Genomic DNA, 22,354 nt, shown 5'->3' on the forward strand with positions numbered 1-22,354 from the left:
AGAGAGAGAGTGGTAGGGATGGAGGAGGAGAGAGAGAGAATGAGAGAGAGAGAGAGAAGCATGGATATAAGAGAGACACGTCAATTGGATGCCTCCTGCATGTATTCCAACCTGGAATGATAATGTCAGAATTGCAGTCATTTAAGAACATACTTATCATTTCTTAATGAAATCTGATTTTGGGTATTTGGAAGTCTCCATCAATACCCAAGGAACCCCCTTTCAGAAATTAATTTTGGCTTCTCCTCGTTGATGTGATCCAACAAACCAAATCCAACAGTATCCCTTTGTTAAAAAAAACACCCAGGTATGTGTCCTTAACTGAGAATCCAACCTGAGACCCTTGGTGTGTGAGCCAACACTCAAACCATTGAGCAGCACTGGCCAGGGCAAGGGTCATAGATATTTTAGAAGAATATCAATAAATTTAGTGTTGATCTTCTACTTCTCATAGGATTGCATATACATTTAATTATATAACTTCTCTTATTCAGAAAACACAAAAAGGAAAACCAAATGACTAACAATTATAGACTAGTAAACTAACTTGAGATACAGTTTTGACTTATAAAACCGGCAAAGATTGTTTAAAACGAAAGACTACAATGCTGGTCAGAGGGGAAAAGTAGTTAGTTTTACAGAAAACTTGTTGGTTGACAGACAAAAATAACTTGAGAGTATGTGTGAATATGCCTTTAAAAGCAACATATACTTTGACCTAATAATTTCACTTGAGAATCTAAGGAAATCATCGTAAATACAGAAAAAAACTTAATGCATAAAGATGTTCAGTGCATCATTATATATAATAGGAAAAATAACAGAAATAATCTCCCCAATTATGGAATAAAAATAAGTTATGCTACATTAATATACCTGAATACAGTAAAATGATGCTTACAAGGAGTTTATAAGACATGAAAAATTCTTGTGTTAACATATCAAACACAATAAATAAATTATAGTACTATTTTATTTATTTATTTACTTATTTATTTATTGTTTTATATATGTCTCCTTTTTCCCTGATTAACGCCCCCTCCCCCCCAGCCATTCCCACCCCGGGCAAGCCCCCACTGCCCCAGCATCTGTGTCCATTGGTTATGCTAATATGCATGCATACAATACTATTTTTTAAAGCTAGAAAAAAGGCCAGAAATAAATATGTCCAAATACTGACAGACATTATTTCTGGTTGATGAAATTTTATGGGAAATTTTGTCTTTATTTTTTTGTACTTGTTGGATTTTCTGTGATGAAAATATCTCCTTTATTATACTAAATGGAGAAGGCATTTAGTTCTTTTTTAAAAATATATGTTTTTATTGATTGCAGAGAGGAAGGGAGAGGGAGAGAGAGATAGAAACATCAATAATGAGAACCATTGATCAGCTATCTCCTGCACGCCCCCCAGTGGGGATCGAGCCTGCAACCTGGGCATGTGCCCTTGACTAGAATTGAACCCGGGACCCTTCAGTCTGCAGACCAATGCTCTATCCACTGAGCCAAACCAGCTAGGGCTTGGCATTTAGTACTTTCTTTTGTTTCTTTTCTTTTTTTTATTGATTAAGGTAGTACATATGTGTCCTTATCTCCCCATTGCCCCCCCACACGAACCCCCAGTTCTTTATTTTCTTACCTCTAATGAATGCTATAATATTCCCTCGAGCAGTTCTCAATATCTCCAACATTGGAGACTGTTTTTTTTTACTTCTGCTGTCATCTTCAACCTGTGGTCTGTTCCCAGGACAACGGATGGGAAACTCTGAAAAGTTTAGGGGAATTGGCTCCTGTGTAAGGCAGTCCCCATGCTATGCAGGTGACCGGAACATTTTCTCTGGAAAATCCCAAGTTAGACATTCCTTTGAGTTAGCAGACAGCTCTGGAGCAATGTGATACCCATATGGCATACACAATATCATATTTGTACGAGTTAGTGCAGGCAGACCACTCTTCTCCTGAGAGTTGTGCACTGAAAGAATGGAAGATTCTATACGGTAAAGGAAGGAGCCTGGTGCGTGCCAAGTAAAGAGAAAATCTGGGCAGAGTAGGAAGAGATATTTATTTTTGTTTTATATCAATATTTTTTCAAAATTTTTAAAAAATATATTTTATTGATTTTTTACAGAGAGGAAGGGAGAGGGATAGAGAGTTAGAAACATCGATGAGAGAGAAGCATTGATCAGCTGCCTCCTGCACACCCCCTACTGGGGATGTGGCTGCAACCAAGGTACATGCCCTTGACTGGAATCGAACCCGGGACTCTTCAGTCCCCAGGCCGACGCTCTATCCACTGAGCCAAACCGGCTAGGGCTTATATCAATATTTTTAATAATTTTGCTCTCAGCTATGAACAAAGAAAGGAATCGAGAGGGGCGTTTTCGAAGCTAAATCTGATCTCAGTGAGGCCCACGATTAGGAGTGGGAAGATACATTTAAAAGCAAGACAAGGTCGCGAACAAGGTGACCAAGTGTGGGATGGAGGTGGCAGCAGCCAGTCAGAAGGATTCAGATTACGAAGTTTGTGTCATGGAGCAGCCAGACACAGCAGGTGTGATAGCAGAAGGCCTCCTGTACTCATCCCAAGGGTAGGGCTTGTGTAGGGTCTGTGTTCAGGAGGCTGGAGAGAAAGAACAGGGGTGCAGGGATGGATCTAGCAGGATTCTGGATACTAGCTCTATTTGAATATTTTCTCACCAAGCTTGGGGTGTGTACAAGATGGAAGAAGAAAATGTTCTTCCTCTTTCTCTTCTCTCCTTGACCACATGGTCCCCTTCCGGGACCCAGACTTCAGGCTAACTGACTACACTTAAACTTTAGGAAAATCCATTCTGAATCCCAATATCAAATTTAGAGTCAAATTTTTGGCACAGAATGTGTTGGTAGCTTAGCAGTTACTCAGGCAGAATAGAATTTTAAAATTGCTTTGTAGCCCTGGCTGGTTGCTCAGTGGTTAGAGCGTTGGTCCATGCACCACACACTGGAGGGTCATGTATTCGATTCCTAGTCAAGGGCACATACCTGGGTTGCAGGTTCTATTCCTGGTTCTGGTCAGGCTGTGTGCGGGAGGCAACCATTCGATGTGTTACTTTCACATCGATGTTTCTCTTTCTCTCTCTCCCTCCCTTTCTCCCTTCCATTCTCTCTAAAGATCAATGGAAAAGATACCCTCAGGTAAAGGTAAGTTACAAAAAAATGCTTTATAAAGTAAAAAGTCTTTAGTAAATAATGAGATCGTGTTAGTGTAACATTCTAATTGCTTTTGTCTTTCAGAGCCACGAGGCAAGGAGAGTGCTGTGGGCAGCAAATCCAAAACCCGGATTAAATCCAGTAAGGGCAAATCAAAGCCACGTCCATAGCGTGCTGGGCCTCACCGTCTCCTACCTGAATGCACCCAGGTATCTCTGTGCTGTTGAGCTGACACTGTGCCTCAACTGAAGGACTTCCATTGCAATAGCTATGAGAAAAGCCACAACATACCACATAAAAACATTTCCTTTAAAAGTCACAGTGACGCTGTAGGGAATCAGTACATTAGCTTACTTCCCAGATTAAAAAGAGCTTGTGCAAAAGTTTGCTCGCCTCCTCAATTATTTCCTACCAGAGGTCTGTGAAAAGTGTCTGTTTCTGTTAAGAAAATAATGCTTTTTGAAGAGAAGAATGACAAATAAAAAGCATTATTTTTCAATTTAAAAGAGAAGATTCTGATATTACTCTTAGGTTTCTGCAGCATTTTCAAATTTCTTCTGGTTTCAGGCATTCTTATGGTTTCTCTGATTTTCACAAGAACCCTATAAAGTAGGTGGGGTCATACCGTTATCCTCATTTCTCAGAAGATGAAACTGAAGCCCAAAATGGTTGTAAGCCTCTCCCTAGGTGACTGAGCTGATCGGTGTCAGAGCCCCCAGCTTGCTGAACGGGTGTCTAGATTGCTTGACAATGGCCATGGGCCATCAATGTTCAGACGGTTTCCTTCACAGAGGCCGGTGTTGCTGAAGGTTCACCCAGAATCTTCATTCTTTGCTTTTATTGCCTTATTTGTCTGTTCTGTTTGTGACCGTGGATTCTCCTAGGCACTAGAAGTGGACTAACCTGCAAAAATAAGTTGCAAATGACAAATGCACATTCTGGGTAGTCACATAGCAAGAGCTCCTTCCTATTTCTCTGCTCCTGGGTCACTTGGATTTGCTCTTATCTCTCTGGCTCCAAACACTGTGGTGAGATTTCTGCACCTGCTTTGGCTCACAGATTTGGTGTTCCTTTGGGTTTATCTCCTGAAATTTTAGACCTTTGCCTATTCCTTAAACCTCAGACACCCCCACCCCGACTCTAGAACCCCAGCCTTATTTAAGCCAAACCCCTGGCCAGACCTGCCCCTGGCCGTCATCAAAGTGTATATGGGATGGGTTTCAAAAATGCTGAGCCTACTGGACGGTTCTTTAGATCTGGGGGCAGAAAACATAAAATTTTTCAGACAGTTGGCTGTGTTCATGGTTAAATGAAAGCCAAGGCTGAGATTCACACGTACAGTTACCACCTGCTGGGCATACCCAGCTGTACCCTTTTGCTTTTCCAAACAGATCTTGGATGTCACTAACAAATTTAGGGGCTTTTACGTGGGACTTAAGAATTTTTTTTTTGAAGACATAGTAAACTTTATTCAGACTTTGGGATTCACAAAAATATGTAGGAGGAATTCGCATTTTCAACATGGCAACAAAGAATTCTTAATAAGTTTTTCCGAATACTTTTTGTTAACGTCAGGGACCTTAGGAATTATTAAAGGTCCATACAAGCCATTGTTACATTGTCATCCTGGCATTCACTTCTCACTGTTCTGTTCCTGGCTCTGGTTTTACCTGAAGCAGCATGACCCTACCTCCTTTTTTTCATTAGTCATTCCAACATCTGCCAGCCCAATATCAAGAACATCTATAGGGGGTGAAAAGTGACCAACAACTCTTGATGTCATCCTAACTTCAATCAACAGTACACTGGGATGGGTACAGGCCAACATAGTTGGCAATGAAAAATGTTTCCCGCTTCAGGAATGCTCTAATTGCCATTGGCCCTTTAAATGGGCTGGGCCACCTATGACGGTACCCTGGCGGGTGCACAAAAACCAACTGCAAAGCCTAATGGATTAGACATTCTAGGGAATCACCCAGGAGTTTCCCCTTCCCCATTCTGTCCGCCTCATTCGTGCTTGCTTTCCTCTCGTTGGCTCCATACTCCTGGCTTGGCAGATTTCATTACCTGCTTTGGCCTACTTGGATTTGACCGCCTTTTGGATTCCACACTTTCTATTTTGGCACTTGAACATGGTTTAGAGCTTTTCCTGCTTCAGAATCTCCCATTGCCCCAGAGACTGTTCGATCTCTGGCTTTCTGCCACAACCAAGCCTGGTCCTTGGGAGCAGGGACTAGGGAGATTCTCTTAACAACATTCGGAAACATTTTCCAGAACTGGATGAAATAGCTTTTTGAAACAAAATTGAAAATTTATCATCTCATTATATAGTAACCTTATAAGCCAATGGTCATATTAATAAGTGAATTTGGCATGGCAGTATGCATATGTAGGTTCTGAAATAATCTAATAATCCTGCATAATCTTAGGAAGATTCATTGCTTCGCTCAAGTCAAAGGGCACAGCAAGGTTGGGCTAGAATGTGTGGTTATCCCAGTGTGGCTGGAGGTGATGAGATGGCCGAGAGACATATGACAGAGATGACCCTGAGGTTGGCCTCACGATGCACTGCTATATTAGACTGCTAGGGAGTTTTTGTTCTTTTTGTAGAGGGCAGGAGGATGGCAGAGGGAAGGAGTATTGGAGTAATTGAGAGAGAACAGGATGGGCAAAGCACCCTTGGTTTGGGGCCTTGTCTCTGTTATTTAAACATAGTGGGAAAACAACCTGTCTTCAACAGATAAAGTACTAACAAAATGTCTAGGTCCACTGTTAGGAGCTCAGAATACATTTCTCTCTGAAATAATGTTCAACAGGGTTTTATGGGATAACATTCATAAACAGAAGTCCTTTACCGATGTTTTTATGCCGAATATTTAAAGTTCTCATGGGCTAGCAGGAAGACATCTCCAATAATAACATCAGATAACATGAAGAGTAAAGAGGCATTTTGACGGAGAGAAATCACCAACTAGTGAGCACTAGGGGTAGCCATCACCATTTCTTTCTGCTACAGCAACATGGAAAATCCCAGGGTCATCTCTATCATATGTCTCTTCATAATGATTTTTAGTCATGTTTTTGTCGTGTTAGTAATGTTTTATAATATTATTGATTTTTTTAAGTTTATAAGAAGATTCACTACATATATATGTCAGTATTCTTATTTATGTGACTAATATTTTTTCTATAGATATATATTTCTAATTGTATAAGGCAAGTTAATAAAAAATAAGGCCAATTATATTATATAAATGTATTCGTATTAGGGAATACATACAAGAAAAGAATACTTCAAAGTATGTATAGGTCACATAATGTTACTGTTTGAAAAATACGCAAACTGGTCCATTCTATACTGAAAATACATTGGCCCCATATTTATAGTGATGCTTCCTCCGATTTTAAGCAACATGTATCAGATCAATGTTTTTGTCCTTTTATTTCTATATTTCAAAAAGGAGTCTTTATAAAAAAGGAACTTTATAGTTCCTTTTAAATTCTTTATTTATATTTAGCCCAACTATATCTCTTTTACTCTCATTCACTCAGACATTTAAGTGCCACTGTGGTGCAGGTATCAGGATTAGGTGTGAGGACTCTGGGGTGGCGTGTACAAGGTTGAGTGTGGTCAGGGGAGAATGACTAAGATGTACCTTTGAGGAGTTCATAGTATAGTTGGAGAGAAGCCTGCATCTTAAGTACGCGATTATACAACACAGTGTGATAAACACAATGATCAGCGCATGTAGAAAGGGCCGTGGGAGCAGCAAAGACCTTGCCAAAGGGGCCAGAGGGCACACAGCAAAAAAGGACATCTGAACCACATCTAAGTTTAGCCATATATGAACTCAAAATTCTTTCCAAAGTAGAATGTTGGCTAAAGCTCTTTCCCATAATTACTCTGACTAGATGATCTACTTAAACTTGTTGTATCTCTTCTTGGTCATTACATGATTTCACTGTCTTCTCATGTAGGTAGGTTGCTGCATTGCAACTTCATACATTCCAAGGGCATTCTGTCTGGCACCCAAAAGAAAGGGCAGGAAGTGAGAACACTCAGGGGTGTGGCTGTTACATGGCAGGCTCCCACATAGCATCCTTCGCCCCTCTTATAACATGGGAGAGTCTTTCCTTTTAGGATTCAGTGGTTCAACAGGTTTGGAAGGATTTGGGAAGGGGATGCTTCCTTGAGTTCTGTTGCTGGGAGAAGACACGAAATTTAACATGTCAAATGGCAAAGGTATAACCACGGTGGAAGGTTTGTCTGTGAACAAGGACTGAAGAGTGTGGAGGTATCGAAGCTGAACGGCAGCTGGAGTGCCTGATAGAATCTCAGCTGCCATTCTCAGGGACTCGGAGGTGGCTCTCTCCCCTTCTGCTGCGATCATCTAGAGAACAGACGTGAAGAAAAGCAAAGTGAGTTCCCTTCTTCGTTCCTGGACCGTTTTAATCACTATTCAGCAAGCATCTATTATGTGGCAGGTGCTGTGAAGCATAGAACAGATGGTCTTCGTTTTCAAGGATCTTGCTCTAGGGAAGACAGATTACACCATTAATTGTAATTTGGGGCAGAATTTGTTGAGGCCACAAATGGCAAGTATAGTGAAGGGTCTGGGCGTTATGTCTAGTGGGCCTTGAAAGATTAAAAGGATTTTGCCATATAGAGAAAAGGTTGGCCAATATTCCAGGCAAAAACATGGAATCCTGAAAGGGTAATTCCCGACTCAAGCAAAATGAATGGGAAAGCCTTTCAGAAGGAAAAACACCAATCTCACCACCTGAATGCCACTTTAAAGTGGGCAGAGAGGGTTAGATGCCACTCTGCCCTGAAGACCATCTTCCTCCCGTCCTCCTCCACTTCCCCTCAGTTATCAACCTTCTATGTGGTTAGGGGTTTTTCCACCTACTTCCTGTTCCTTAAAAGAAATCTGCCTCCCCTTCAGTCCTCATTTTCCTCTTCCCATCACCCCATTCCACCCACACAAGTCAGGAGTTGCTGGCAGCCACATCCTTGCTTCTCACTGGCATGTCTGAGTAGAGGCTATGGGTCGCACAGCCTTCTCTTGGCTCTGGTGTTGAGGAAACTGGCCCCTGAGCATGGTTGTCTCTCCAGAGTTTGCGCAGAGCTAGGGAGACAGGTCTGGGTGTCATTAACCTATAGGTGACGGGTGACTGATATTACCCAGGACAGATGCCAATACAAGAGAAGAAGGATGAAGTATGGTGAGAGGCCTTTAGGGAGAGAGAATGAAGATAAGACTCAAGCTGGAGGAGATGGTCACTGTTACCAATGGCCTCAGAGAGAGGGAGTAGCGGGAGGAGATGTTGCATTAGTCATTTAGGAGCTACTAGCACACTAGCGATTTTAATAGAGTTGGTTGGAGTGAGGAGCACAAGCCAGATTCCTCCCAGTGCCTGGACGAATGGGAGGTGAGGAAGCAAAGGGGAAATGCTCTGCATGAGCAGGCCTTTTGGATTCTCCGGTGCTTCTCAAAGAACAGCCTCGGAGGGCAGATGGCCTGCTCAGTGCTGGCTCACCCGCACGCGGGCCTGTCTCTGCGCTTCGGCTTCCACAGCCAGGGAGTGCTGAAGCCCGGCCGGCAGCTTCACGTCCTTACTGAAAGAGAAAGAACATGGCCAGGTCGGTTTGCGGCACTGCTCTCAGCAGGCAGAGCTTCCGTACAGTCTGACCCCCTTCCCTACTGTTGTTCACGATGCACAGAAAATTCTGATGAACAGAGTGCCATCCCTAGATCCCTGGGCAGACAGTCGGCCAAGGGTATGTCTCAGGAGTCAGTGCCTTACGCAGATTTTTATTATCACTGATGCTACAGTAGAGCTATGGTTTTCTCTTTCCATGGAGAACAAATTTTGTGTTGATGGATTATGTTCCTTTTTCCCCCACTTAGTTTAATCTAAATCCCAGCTATTAAATTAGAACAAGGAAAAAAACCTTGAAGAGCCACATTATTAATAATAAGAATAAGGGAAGTTATCTCAGTTTATACAAGAGAATTGTTTTGAAAAGCACAGAACTGACCGAATAAGAACAATACTTAACGTATTACAAAAAAGATACAAAATTTTACTTTTACCCTGAATGCAACAATGAAAAATACATGGATAGAAAACAGTCTGGCAGTTCCTCAGAAAGTTAAATATGGAGTTACCGTATGACCCAGTAATTCCACTCCTAGGTATCTACCCAAGAGAATTGAAAACATGTTCACATAAAAACTTGCACGTGAATGTTCATTGCAGCATTATTCATAATAGCCCCAACGTGGAAACGACCCAAATGTCCATCCGTCGATGAGAAGATAAACAAAATGTGGTCTAGTCACACAATGGAATAATATTCGACCATAAAAAGGAATGACGTACTAATTCATGCTACAGCATGGGTCAACTTTGAAAACATTATGCTACGTGAAAGAAGCCAGACACAGAGGCCACATATTGTATAACTGCCTTTATATACAATGGCCAGAACAGGCAAATCCAGAGAGAGAGAGAGAGAGAGAGAGGTTATCAGGGCCTGGGGAGGAGGGAAAATGAGGAGTTTCTGCTAAGGGCGCAGGCTTTCTTTATGAGGTGATGAAAATATTCCAGAATTAGTTGGTAGTGACGGTTGTACCACTTTGTGAATATACTAAAAACCACTGCATTGTACTTTAAAGTGGTTTAAAAGATGAGTTTTATGTTATGTGATTTTATCTCAAAAAAGTTTTTTAATTCATACAGAGAAAATGAAAGTAATTTGCCCAAATATCACAATGATTGTTATGTTTATGAGATAATAGGTATAGGTGTTTTTTCTCTTTTCTCCCCCAAATTTATGCTATTATGGCTATAGTCATACTCATGCAATGAAAATAACTTATCAAATACAATTTTTTTTAATAAAACCAAAATATTTCCATTTATCATATTGTTCTTCCCAGTTCATTTCCTACCCACATTTCTGTTCTCTCCACTTTGATTCCCCAAATACAGGTCACTGAATCCAAGGCGACCTGCAGAGGGAAGAGTCGAGATGTCAGTGACAACCTCCAGGTGGTGCAGAGGGAGATCTGACTACAGAAGAGAAGGCGATGTGGTGAGGGAAGCAGACAGCGGAGTGGTGTACTTTGAAGATGGAGGAAGGGCCGCGAGCTAAGAAATGCAGGCGGCCGCTAGAAGCTGAAATAGGCAAGGTCCTTTCAGAACCTCCATTAGGCACCAGCCCTGCTGACACCTTGACTTTGGCCCAGTGAAACTAACTCTGGACTTCTGGCCTTCAAAACTGTTAAAGATTAAATTGATGTGGTTTTAAGCCACCAACTTTGTGGCAATTTGTCATAAAAGCAAAGGGAAATGCTACAGATGGCGTATTTGTTAAATCTGTTTTAAAATGCATTATTAGAAACCCAGAGTCTGTAGTTTTCTCCCAAATAACTGGTGCTTTCACTGACAGGTGCTTGCACAGCCTTCCTGTTGGTGGCATCCATTTCCCCCACGTCCATTCCCGGGAGGCGGGAGAAAATGAACTGTGGGTTCTGGAGAAAAGTGGACAAGGCATGGAGCTCCACATGTGGGCTCATATTCTTTTCCTTCTTAATTATTTCTTAGTTGTCAGATAACTAATAAGCTTAGTGCATTGAGAAACCTGAGAAGATTGACTAGTTTGACTAGTTTGGGAGTTTGGTGAGAGGAACGAGTGTTGAAAAAGCCGTCACAGAGGAGGTGGCATCTTAAAGAACAAATAGGTGGAGAAAGGGAAGTATTCCGTGCGGAGGAGACAGCCTAAGAGGAGGCAAGGAGCCGGCGGAATGCTAAGGAGGCTGGAGTATCGGACACACGGGGGAAGGACAGCAAGAAGTGAGGCTGCAACAGCTGGGCTGTTTCTTCACTCAACCAAAGAGCACTATGAGGCTGCTGTGTGGTCGCCCTGAGCCAGGCCCTGAGACAGAGAGAGGAATACATATGGCCCCTGCCATACGGAGTTCATAACCCGGAAGACAAACGTGTAAATACATAAAGTATAATTCAGTGTAACAAGGCAAGCTTCAATGTCAAGAGTCTGGACTTTATCCTTTAATGGGGAGGGAAGAACAGGAAGAGCGGATGAACGGGGGCCGAGGGGGGGGGGGGACACTTGGATGGTTTTTACATTCCAGAGCAACAACTCTCCTGTGTCCCTCTTGTTAAAACTTTTCCTCTTTTTAGCTTCTCTTATTTACTGAATTCTTCCCTTTATTTACAACCAGGATGCTAACCACTGTTTTATCAGTAGCAAGTGGGACAACTCACAAACATTTGGGTACTTCATTTTCTCAGATTAGTGTCCGCTCAGGCCCCATCAGCACGATTATTATCAACGCCTTTGGTCCTTAGGTCCTCCTGTTGGAGGTCCCCCTTTCAGCTAGTCATGACTCATCACCCCCTAACTCAGTTCTGTGCCCCATGGCCTCATGGCAGGCTCTGTCACTGGAGGTAACTACCACTTGACTGGGCAGTTTTCTGGAATCCTGCTTTGTTCTTGCCTCTCTTCTTAATGCCTTTGCCAATCTTGAGAGGCAGTTCTGGCTCTTCTCTCCCTCCCCCAATTCCAAATCAGTTAAATCGAGGTGATTGGGAATTAATCATGTAAGGGTCTGTGACATCTTTTTATCTGAAAGTCTGATTTGAACTTATCATTGTTTAACTTTGTTTCCCCAACTGGACAGCTCCCAGGAGACATTCCTTATCATCTTGGTATGCCACCAACCTCTCCCATCCAGCCCCCATCCTCACCCCGCCAGCCCCCACTCCCACCACTTTGTGTGCTATGTGGGCACTTTACATTGCATCTGAAGCTGCTGGAGTAGGGTTGAGAGCAAAAACTATAGCAATGACTGCCTAACCTGCACCACACTGGTGACTATGATTGGCTCAGGATCAATGTGATAATCTTTTACTTAGCTATCAGTTTCTTAAGGGGTAGCACCTTCAACAGTGAAGGCCTGGCACATGGCAGATTCAATAAACGATCAATGAAGGAAATGAATAAAAGATAAAGATATATTTCCACACGTTCAATGTTAAATTTATTGAAGTACCTTTACATCTTGGGCGATGCTCTTCCTCTCTAGAAGAATTTCAGTGAGGGATCGATGTGCTAGCAGACGCTTCATGGTGGTTTGCACGAGGAACTGAATAGTTTTGGGCACATGAGCAAGACTGCTTAGGAGAAGAGAGGCATTTTCTATTCGGTAGTAGCAGATGGCATCTATCTCCATTATAAACATGTCTTTGGTCACAACCTACACAGAAAAGAGAGTGTGGCTGTCAGGCCTGATTCTTGGACTCCTTTCCCGTTTGGGATTAAAGGAACTTGAACTAAATGTGTTCAAGGGGGAATTTTCTCAAGGAAGATTTTAGCAAGAAAAAACCCAAAGAGTAGTTGGCCTACCCATTATTCAAAATAGATGTGTTTCTGAAGATTAAGGAGTTTTTATTAACTACGCCAAAGCATTTACAATGTAAGGGAGTCCTGTTGTAAATATTTTTGTTAAAAAAATCAGGAAGAATTTTCTTACATGAAAAAACCAGTTGTTTATCAGGTCTTTTTAACTGATGCCCACCAAAAATGTGCTCAAGAGAAGCACGGTCTGGGAAGCAAGCACGCGCATGGGTGTACACTAGAGGGCAGGCTGGTAATGCACGCCCAGTGCCCTCACAGATGCATGTGCTCAGCATGTCCATGTTCAGACCCCTTCACAAGGACATATGAGGATTTAGCTGCAAGAATGTTATTCACAGTATTGCTTACTGTAATAAGAAATTGTAAACAACCTAATATCAACAATAGGGAATTATAAATTGTGGTACATATGTCCATACACTAGAATGCTTTGTGTTCATGTAAAATAAAAGGGTAGAAACATAGCTAATATATGAAAAGATGATCACAAAAATTTTGGGTAAAAAAAAAAAAAGTCATGCTAGGTCATCTGGTGTGGCTCAGTGGTTGAGTATCAACCCAGGAACCAAGAGGTAACGATTCGGAAAAAAAAAGAGGTAAGGATTCAATTCCGGTCAAGGTTGTGAGCTCGATCTCCAGTAGGGAGCGTGCAGGAGGCAGCTGATTGATGTTGATGTTTTTCTGTCATTGATGTTTCTCTTCCCTCCTCCTCCCTCCTTTCCTCTCTCTCTAAAAGAAATCAATTAAAAATAAAATAAGTCATGCTACTATGGAATGTATGGTTTGATATACTATATTCCTGTCTGTAAATATAACCACACACACAGATACGCCTGAAAGGATACACTCCAAAATATCTACATCTGTCTATAGGTAATAGGATTAGGGGTGAATTTTATTTCTTTTTTACATTTTATTATCTGAAATAAGCCTTTAAATATATATAATTTCTGTTTTTATTTAACAAAAGAAAGCATAAGATCTTCAAACTGAAAGTGGGGAACAGTTAGGAAAGGCTTATCAATCTAAATTACTAATAGAAAAATCTAGGTGTTATCTCTACTTTTAAAATTTCTTATTTGTAAAATACACATAACATCAAATTTACCATCTTAACCATTTTTAAGTGTACAGTTCAGTAATGTTAATTGCATTCATATTGTTGTACAACCAATCTCCAGAACTCTTTTTATCTTGTAAAACTGAAACCCATTAAGCAAGAACTTTCCATTCCTCTCCCCAACCCCTGAAACCCCCACTCTACTTTCTGTCTCTATGAGTTTGACTACTCTAGGTACCTCATATAAGTGGAATCATACACTATTCTCTTTTCATGACTGGGTTTCAGTGGTTCTCAACCTTCCTAATGCCGCGACCCTTTAATACAGTTCCTCATGTTGTGGTGACCCCCAACCATAAAATTATTTTCGCTGCTACTTCATAACTGTAATTTTGCTACTGTTATGAATCGTAATGTAAATATCTGATATGCAGGATGTATTTTCAGGGGTTGCGACCCACAGGTTGAGAACCGCTGACTTAGCTTAATGTTCTTCAGGTTCATCCATGATGTAGTAGTAAGTGTCTGAATTTCCTTCCTTTACAAGGTTGAATAATTTTCCATGATAGATATATACCACATTTTGTTTATTCACCCATTGATGGACACTTGGGTTTCTTTCACCTCTTGGCCATTGTAACTAATATTGCTATGAACATAGGTATATAAATACCTCTTCAAAATTTTGCTTTCAGTTCCTTGGGGTATATACCCAGAAGTGGAATTGCTGGACCAAATGGCAATTCTGTTTTAAATTTTTTGAGGAACTGCTGTACTGTTTTCCCCTGCAGTGGTACCATTTCACATACGCACTAATAGTACACAAGGATTGCAATGCCTGCACTTGTTATTTCCTGGCTTTCTTTTCCTTCTCTTTGGTGGCCATCCTAATAGATGGGAGGTGGTATCTCATTGTGGTTTTGATTTGCATTTTTCTAATGATTAGTGATTTTGAACATTTGTTCATGTGTTTGTTGAGAATTTGTATATTTTCTTTGGAAACGTGCTATTCAAGTCTGTATTAGCCAGTTCTCTCCAGAGAAATAGAGTGTGTGTGCGTGTGTGTGTGTGTGTGTGTGTGTGTGTGTGTGTGTGTGTGTGTCTAGAAAGAGAGAGAAAGAGACTTTAAGGAATTGGCTTACACAATTGTAGAGGCTGAAAAGAAGTCATGCTAGCCCAGCTGGTGTGTCCAAAATCTTCAGGAGAGGTCAACAGGAGACTCAAGGAAAAGTTGATGTTGCTGCTCCGGCCTGAGAGCAGTCTTCTGGCAGAATTCTCTCCTCCTCCAGGGGAGGGCAGTCTTTCTCTTGAAGCCTCTAACTGATTGGTGAGGCCCAGCCACATCATAAAATGTAATCTGCCTTAATCAAAGTCTACTGATTTAATATTAATCTTATCTGAAAGTACTTTCATAGCAACATCCAGATGTTCCTGACCATAACTTAGTCAAGTTGATACATAAAAACTAACTATGACAAATCCTTTTTGTTTGTTTGTTTGCTTGCTTTCTTGTTGAGTTGTAAGATGTCTTTATATATCTTAGATATTAACCCTTTTTCTTCCACCCATAGAATACCTGTTCATTCTGTCGATTGTGTCCTTTGATGTTCGGGATTTTTTTCATTTTGATGTAGTCCATATATCTATTTCCCGTTTCTACTTTTGATCTTAAGTAGTCATTTTGCCCTAGATTAGCTTTGTAAAATGTAGAGAAAGCAACATCCATCATTTGGCTTACCTCATGAAAGGGTATCTCCAAGGTTTGGAGACGAAGGTCAACCTTGTGGTAGGTGTCCAGGCAGGGCAAAAAGAAGAAAAGACCTAGGAGAGGGGTAGGAGAAAGTTACAGGTGAATGGCTAGCATGGAGACTGTTTGGGGTTCACTTTTGGGGAGTCAGACTGCACATTTCATTGCTTTTCTTAGCCTGCAACTACACACAGGCCATTGGGTGATCCCACCACTATCCCTGTAGTGTCTGTTGTTGCTAAGGTTACTGTATAATTTGTTGTTCAATCTGGAACACCTTTGAGAGTGAAAAGAGAGCACTGTTACAACCTACTCCAGGACAACAGGCATAAATAGAGATTATCTTTGGCAAAATAGGCAGTATGATCACCTTGGTCTGTTGATTATGAATCTTCAAACTCTGATTTATGTATCTAGTCTGGTCTCTATTCTCTACCTTCTTCTGTAGAGCTGGCTTGGAATTTGGACCCTTTCCAATATATGCACCATGGGACTTTGCTCCTTTTCATGCCTTCCTGGCTCGCTTGGCTATTCAAATCCCAACTGCTAGACCTTTCAGACTAACCATGCTTCTATCAGTGCCCATTATCAGCTTGGACCTCTGAACATCAGCTCCACTAGACTTTAAGGTCCTAGAATTCAGAAACCATGTCTCATTCATATTTATATCTCTGGTAGTTATACAGTATCTGAAATGTAAAAAGTGCTCAATCTGTTTTTCTTCAATTCCACCAACTAAAGACCACTTTGTTACCTGGACACTGAACTTTGTCTATTTCCCATAGTTTGGTCTGACCCTCTCGACTTTGAATTAGCTTAGCTTTGCTCTGAGAATTCACAGAACTCTGACCATACACACATTCTACTAGAACTGGTGCCTGGACATGGGTTCTAAGCCTACCTGTTACTCTGGCCAGCCTGGCCCTGGCATTTAGTTCTCTGCACCCATCTTCTCTTTGGTTATTGTGACCTGGTAGTAATGCTCTCTAAAGAATTTCTTAATAAACCTTGTTACAAGTACCAGATTGGAAAATGGAGATACCATGAATCAAGTTATTTCATGTAATCTTAGGTCGATATTACAAATATGCATGGATTGAAGAAACTGGCAAGTCTACAGGGGATTAAAAACTGTTCCTTACCAGGGCCTTTGGCTCTCCCAGGAAGCAGATGTCCCAGTCGGAATATAATTACTCTCTCATATTCTTGTAAAACCTAAAAGCAAATTTAATACCTTTGAATCACTCCAAGAAAGAAAAAGGGAGAGTTCAAAAGGCCTTCACATGAGAGTAATGCTAGGTATCAGGAATCTTTTGTTTTGAGAACCAAGAAAAAACTTGATATGTAGGTTTCCAAAATCTACATTTAGTAAGTGTAGAATTTCAGAAACCAATAAAAAAAACTATATTGGCCATGTTCATTTTTGAGCCCATGAACAGAATTTTGATTAAATAGCCATGATTATCTAAATAATAATAATAATAATGCTTCCACTAATGTTCAATAGTCCCTAACTCAGAGAAATCAGAGTATGTTTTCCACAGCATGTTCAATCTTGTATTTTTCTATGACTTCTGCATGATTAGCTTTTATATGTATCAATTAACAGTTATTTAACAGAGAGAGGGAGTATATTTTAATACCAGTTCTTATATTTTGTTTCAAACTGTGAGAAGTATTGCAAAATAACTGAATTTTCTACCTTAGGACACTGGACATAGAAGAGCAAACTAAACCTAAAGCAAGAAGAAAGAAGTTAATGAAGATTAGAGTGGAAATAAATGCAATAGAGAAGAGAAAACCAATAGAGAAAACCAGCAGAACCAAAAGTTGGTTCTTTGAAAACATCAACAAAATTGACCAATATTTATCTAGACCAGTGGTTCTCAACCTTCTGGCCCTTTAAATACAGTTCCTCATGTTGTGACCCAACCATAAAATTATTTTCATTGCTACTTCATAACTGTAATGTTGCTACTGTTATGAATCGTAATGTAAATATCTGATATGCAGGATGGTCTTAGGCGACCCCTGTGAAAGGGTCATTCAACCACCAAAGGGGTTGTGACCCACAGGTTGAGAACCGCTGATCTAGACTGACCAATAAAAAAGAAGACTCAAATTGCTAAAACCAGGAATCAAAGAGGAATGATACAGGGACATCACTACTGTCCTTAAAGAAATAAAAAATATTATAAGAAAAAATACTATGAACTATACACCAACAAATTAGATAACTTAGATGAAATGGACAAAATCCTACAGATACACAAACTACCAAAACTGACTTAAGAAGAAAAACAAAAACTGAAAAGAACCAGAAGAGATTAAATTAGTAGTTTAAAAATTTCACACTAAGAAAAATCCATGATTAGATGGCTTCACTAGGGAATTCTGCCAAGCGTTTAAAGAAAAAGTAATGCCAGTTAGTCACAAATTCTCCCCCATCCTGGCCACTAATTTGTTCCCAAGTATGACTGGCAGACGGGCAGGCACCCTCCCACGTCACTCAGACCTTACTGGGCATGTATCTAAACTGCCTTTGTCTAGTCCCATCCCCCATCAATCAGTGGGGAACAGACTTGGAGAATGTTAAAGGCAGCTTGTTGGCAAAGCTGTATAAATGGCATGCCTATTATATGTAGTCTATCTAGTCTTCCCTTTTTTCCTTTCCTGTTAAATAATAGCCAGGTTATGACAATGGCATCATTTGTGTTACAGAGGGCAGATGACCTAGGTGTAGCCCCTGTCTTGAAGGGGCTCTCCATCTAATCGGAGAGATGGGGTGTCAACAAATATTATACATGTGGTAAGTGCTAGAATGGGTGGGGAAGCAGAGTGACATCAGAGCAAGAGGAAGGGAATGACAGTCTGGGCAAGTCAAGGAAGTCTTCACAGTTACATGTGAGCAACGCCTTAAAGGAGTAGGTGCTCTCCCGGAAGGTGAGTGGGGAGGGCATTCCATGCGGAGCAGACAGCCCTTATCAAAACACAGAAGTAAAAGTGGGCATGATGTGGTTAGTGAGAGGCTTCAGGAAATTAAAGGATCTCACCTTTATGCAGAACCAGACAGAAAAAGGGAAGGTCACGATGATGATGAGCAGGGATGTGAGGACAAGAAGCCACTCACAGGCCCCTAACCCAGAAGACTTGGTACCTTAAAAAAGAAGAAGAAGGAGTATATTAAAACTTCACCATCTTCACTGACTAGCATGTGTTGTCCAGACCTTGGTATTAGGGTCAGAACAGTTTGTAGACTTCCGTGGGAATATTAGAATAAGCTGGGTATCAGAGAAGTCAGTTCACAGGGCTAGGCTACTGTCTGTGTGAAGGGCCATGTGGGCCTATGGAAGGCAGAGCAGGCCCTGAAAAGGCAGAATTGTGTTTCCCAAACATTTGACCAGGCAATGTTTTCTCCAAGGAAATTATGTTCTATGGAGTTTATTTCTCATGTAATCTGCTTTGGAAAATGCTGCTCCATTAACATCATGCTAGCCTTTTTTTTTTCTTATTCTCCCTTAAGAGCAATAACAGTGTTATCGCCATGTTTAATTAGTAAATAAAAACATTTCACTTACAGTGGTAACCATGCCAAGTAAAAACAAATAAATGCACATACAGACAAAATTTTATAAGTAAAGAAAGGCCTCAAAATTTCTTCACACAGTAATTAAGGATATGAACAGAAAACTAATACTAGTATCTATACCCAAAACCTAATTTAAAGATTTGCTCACAAAATATTCTCTTGGAATCAGTTCCTTGAATATCTGACTTGTTTGATTTAAGTGAACCATTAAATGTTAAAGTAGGAAGAGCCTTTAGATAAGACATAGTCTGAGAATCCCCAGCATTTTAGTAAAGGGACGCGCCTTTTCGTTTCTCCTAAATCTTAAGTGGCCTGGAAGGGGGAGGTGGGCTAAGTGAGGCAGAGGAGTGGATGTTGTTGCCTCTTGCTCCCCTTCCTCCTGGGAGCCACCGAAACCTCCCCGACAAGGGCTCAGCAAGGCCACCTCATCCTCAGTGAGACTTCTCATCCACTGCGTAGGGCCCCAGGCTCTACTCACTTGAATGAAGTCCACACAGATGAAACTACTTGCCCAAGGCCACAGCTGGTCGGTGGCAATGCTGGGACCATGACCAGAAATCAGGGGCAGCGCGGGCAAGGAGGAGCTTTTCCATCAGACTGTCTTACTCTAGAGTTCAGGCATCTCCACCTCCCAGCTGCAGGTCTTGGGCAAGTTACCACGTCCTCAGCATTTTCCCTCATCTGTGAGATGGGAATGACACTACTCAGTAAAACACCTAGGCTTCCTTCCTTGGCTCCCTCTCCGTTGTGGCCTGAAGCACACACAAGACCTCCACTCTCAGCAATACTATAGCAGTGAACTCAACAAGCATTTAATGACTGGACGTTTCTGGCTGATGAAAGGGAATCAAGTGGGCAAAACGTTAACATGGTCCTGGCTGCACGAATCTTGCTCAAATCATAGCTTTCAATGCTCCAGCATGTACTGCATTGCTGGTAACTAGGAAATGTTACAATTTCCTAGCCAGCAGAAAACAATATAATGCAAGTATTCCTTATTTAATTTCCTTTAAGCATTATCTACACTTAAAGTGGAATAGTTTTTCTTTTGTTCATTAAAAAAAAAAATTGGAAGCAGCTACATCTGTTCCTAAGTGTTGCTTCACCCCCACAGAAGCCAAACAGACAACTTTCCCTGTGATTCCCTCCTTTGGTCTGACTTTGCTCTCTTGCAGCTTGCAGGGATCCTGTTTTAACGGAATGTGTTCCTTGATCCAGGCTTTGTGCACGGTGCTTTGGGTGCCTCATCTCCTTTCATCCTCACAGCTACCCTCTGAGCCAGGTCCTGCCGCCATCCCGGGTGCCTATGAATGAGCACATGGGCAGCCAGCGGCTGAGCTGAGATTTAAACTCGGGTCTGGCTCTTCTCTACTTGGCTCTGCTTCCTCTACTTTTAGAAAAGTGATCATCCCAAAGAGACTTCAGCATGCGTTTCCGTAGGATTGAAGGGTGGGAATGAGGATGGAAAAATAAGTTGCATAGTTGCCCGGAGCCACCAGCTCATGCACGTCTTCACTTAGATGAGGTGCCCGCATACTCTTCCGTGGCCATAAACCCAGCGGCAGGGTTTCTTTGCCGTGTGCATTGGTCCCTAACCCAGACCACACTCCCTCCCACCTCCCCATTCTTGAGATCCACGGCATTTAGTTGATGTTACTTGTATTTCTTCGGATGCATTTGGCAGCTGCCCCTGGTGGGGGTGTCTGTCAGGCCCTGGCCTCGGTGGCTCCGGGCATGGCGACGCATTCCACTGTTCTGACACCCCTCGGCTGCCACTTGCAAAGGCCGCTCTCCCTCCCGGGCCCCCAACCTGCCCGCCGTACCTTCCTCGGGACGCTCGCTCTCCAGGGGCGCCATCACCTCGGTGGCCTTCCTTCGCCGGGAGCCCAGCAACTCATCCAAATTCCACCCCGGTTGGCTTGCCCGGCGGCTGCAGGACAGAGCAGAGTCTTCCGAGAGGCTCACATCACGCCCGGGGGTCTCTCTGCTTGCGACACCGCAATCCCGGCGGCCCGCAGTCTTCTACGTCCCTCTCAGCCTTCACCTCCAGCTCTACTTGAGGGGAGGCCCCGCCCGCCACTCCTCCGGGTCTCTCGGGAGGAGCTCCGCGCCCTCCTTTCCATCCCTCCGAGCGGCCGGCGGGAGCGCGGTCACTGAAGAGTCGCCTGCGGGGTGTCCCTGGGGGACGGTCTTACCCGAGGCGGGGCTGGGAGGGGGGGGGGGGCGGGGCGGGTCACCGGGCCGGGGCTTTGCTCATGGTGACCGGGGCAGCGGCTGCTCAGATGAGTTATGGACGCGCCCGCCGACGGGTGTGACTTTCCACAGTGAGTGTGCGAAGCCCGGGAGCCGGGTCGCGGTGTTTAAAATGTGTTTCCTGTGGACCATGCACCTGAAATGCCGGCGCGGGGCCCTGAAGGCCTCTGCTTAGGGGCCTCGGCACTGCTGGCGAGCTTGAGGGAACAGAAAAGCCGTCCAAGTGGGGTAACTTGAAGGTAAAGTTAGAAACTTCTCCCCAAGCCGTCCTGACTCCCCCTGGGGGTCCTCCCCAAGCCCTTCCCCGCCCCCTAATTTGGTATTTCACGTCCTGGCCCTGCTCTTTCTGCAAATGCTTTGACTGGTAATGGTGTTGGCACTACTCTTGGGAGGATTTAGATTTTAAAGGGGGGAAAGGAAGTCTTTTGGATCTCTATCCTCTCTCACACACACACTTACTATGTTTTATTTTTATTAATTTACTAGAGGCCTGGTGCACGAAAATTCATGCACTTAGTTGCACTTAGGGGGTCCCTCAGCCCAGCCTGAGCCCTTTCTCAGTCTGGGATCTGCAGGGGATGTCCACCTGCCAGCTTAAGCCACAGTCAGACAGCCTTAGCGCTGCCAAGGAGGCGGGAGAGGCTCCCACATCAGCCCCGCTTGTGGCTGAGCCTAAGCTCCCCCTCTGGGAGTGCACTGACCACCAGGGGCAGCTCCTGCATTGAGCTTCTGCCCCCTGGTGGTCAGTGCACGTCATAGCAACTGGTCATTCCCAGTGGTTCTGCCTTTAGGGTCAACTTGCATATTACCCTTTTATTATATAGGATTATCTTTACTAGGGCTTGAGCCTGTTGATGGTGTCATGCTTCTTGAAGGGCCTTAGGAGGGAAGAGATCTGATTAAACTTGTTTTTAGGGGAGGGACACTTTTGTCCTTGGTGAGGCCTGTTCTCCTGCTTCCTTGCTGAAGGCAGGAGTTTTGCATTTCCAAGGTTCCCTGGCAGTGCTCCATCGGGCAGCAGACCCGGGAGCCGACACACTCTCTGTCCAGGAACTTGAAACAATGAAT

The 22,354-nt window shown here is 42.8% G+C and overlaps 2 protein-coding genes across 2 annotated transcripts in view; one reads left to right on the top strand and one right to left on the bottom strand.

The window, feature by feature from the left end:
* The window catches only part of AXDND1 (axonemal dynein light chain domain containing 1), a 51,731-nt gene extending 48,257 nt beyond the window's left edge, over positions 1-3,474 (top strand). Inside the window, exon 26 of the mRNA XM_023753996.1 lies at positions 3,274-3,474. Coding sequence (XP_023609764.1) covers positions 3,274-3,359 — 86 coding nt within the window. The 3' untranslated portion in view covers positions 3,360-3,474. The remainder of the gene's footprint in view (positions 1-3,273) is intronic.
* Positions 3,475-7,301: 3,827 nt separating this feature from the next.
* On the bottom strand, positions 7,302-21,156 carry NPHS2 (NPHS2, podocin). Its single transcript, XM_023754031.1, is given in 9 exon segments — positions 7,302-7,580; positions 8,731-8,809; positions 10,153-10,208; positions 12,273-12,476; positions 15,436-15,518; positions 16,587-16,659; positions 18,498-18,601; positions 20,857-20,963; positions 20,999-21,156. Coding segments are annotated over 9 exon segments (1,143 nt in total).
* Positions 21,157-22,354: the final 1,198 nt, after the last annotated feature.

The sequence above is a fragment of the Myotis lucifugus genome, unplaced genomic scaffold (assembly GCF_000147115.1).
Source record: "Myotis lucifugus unplaced genomic scaffold, Myoluc2.0 scaffold_54, whole genome shotgun sequence".
Lineage (NCBI taxonomy): Eukaryota > Metazoa > Chordata > Mammalia > Chiroptera > Vespertilionidae > Myotis > Myotis lucifugus.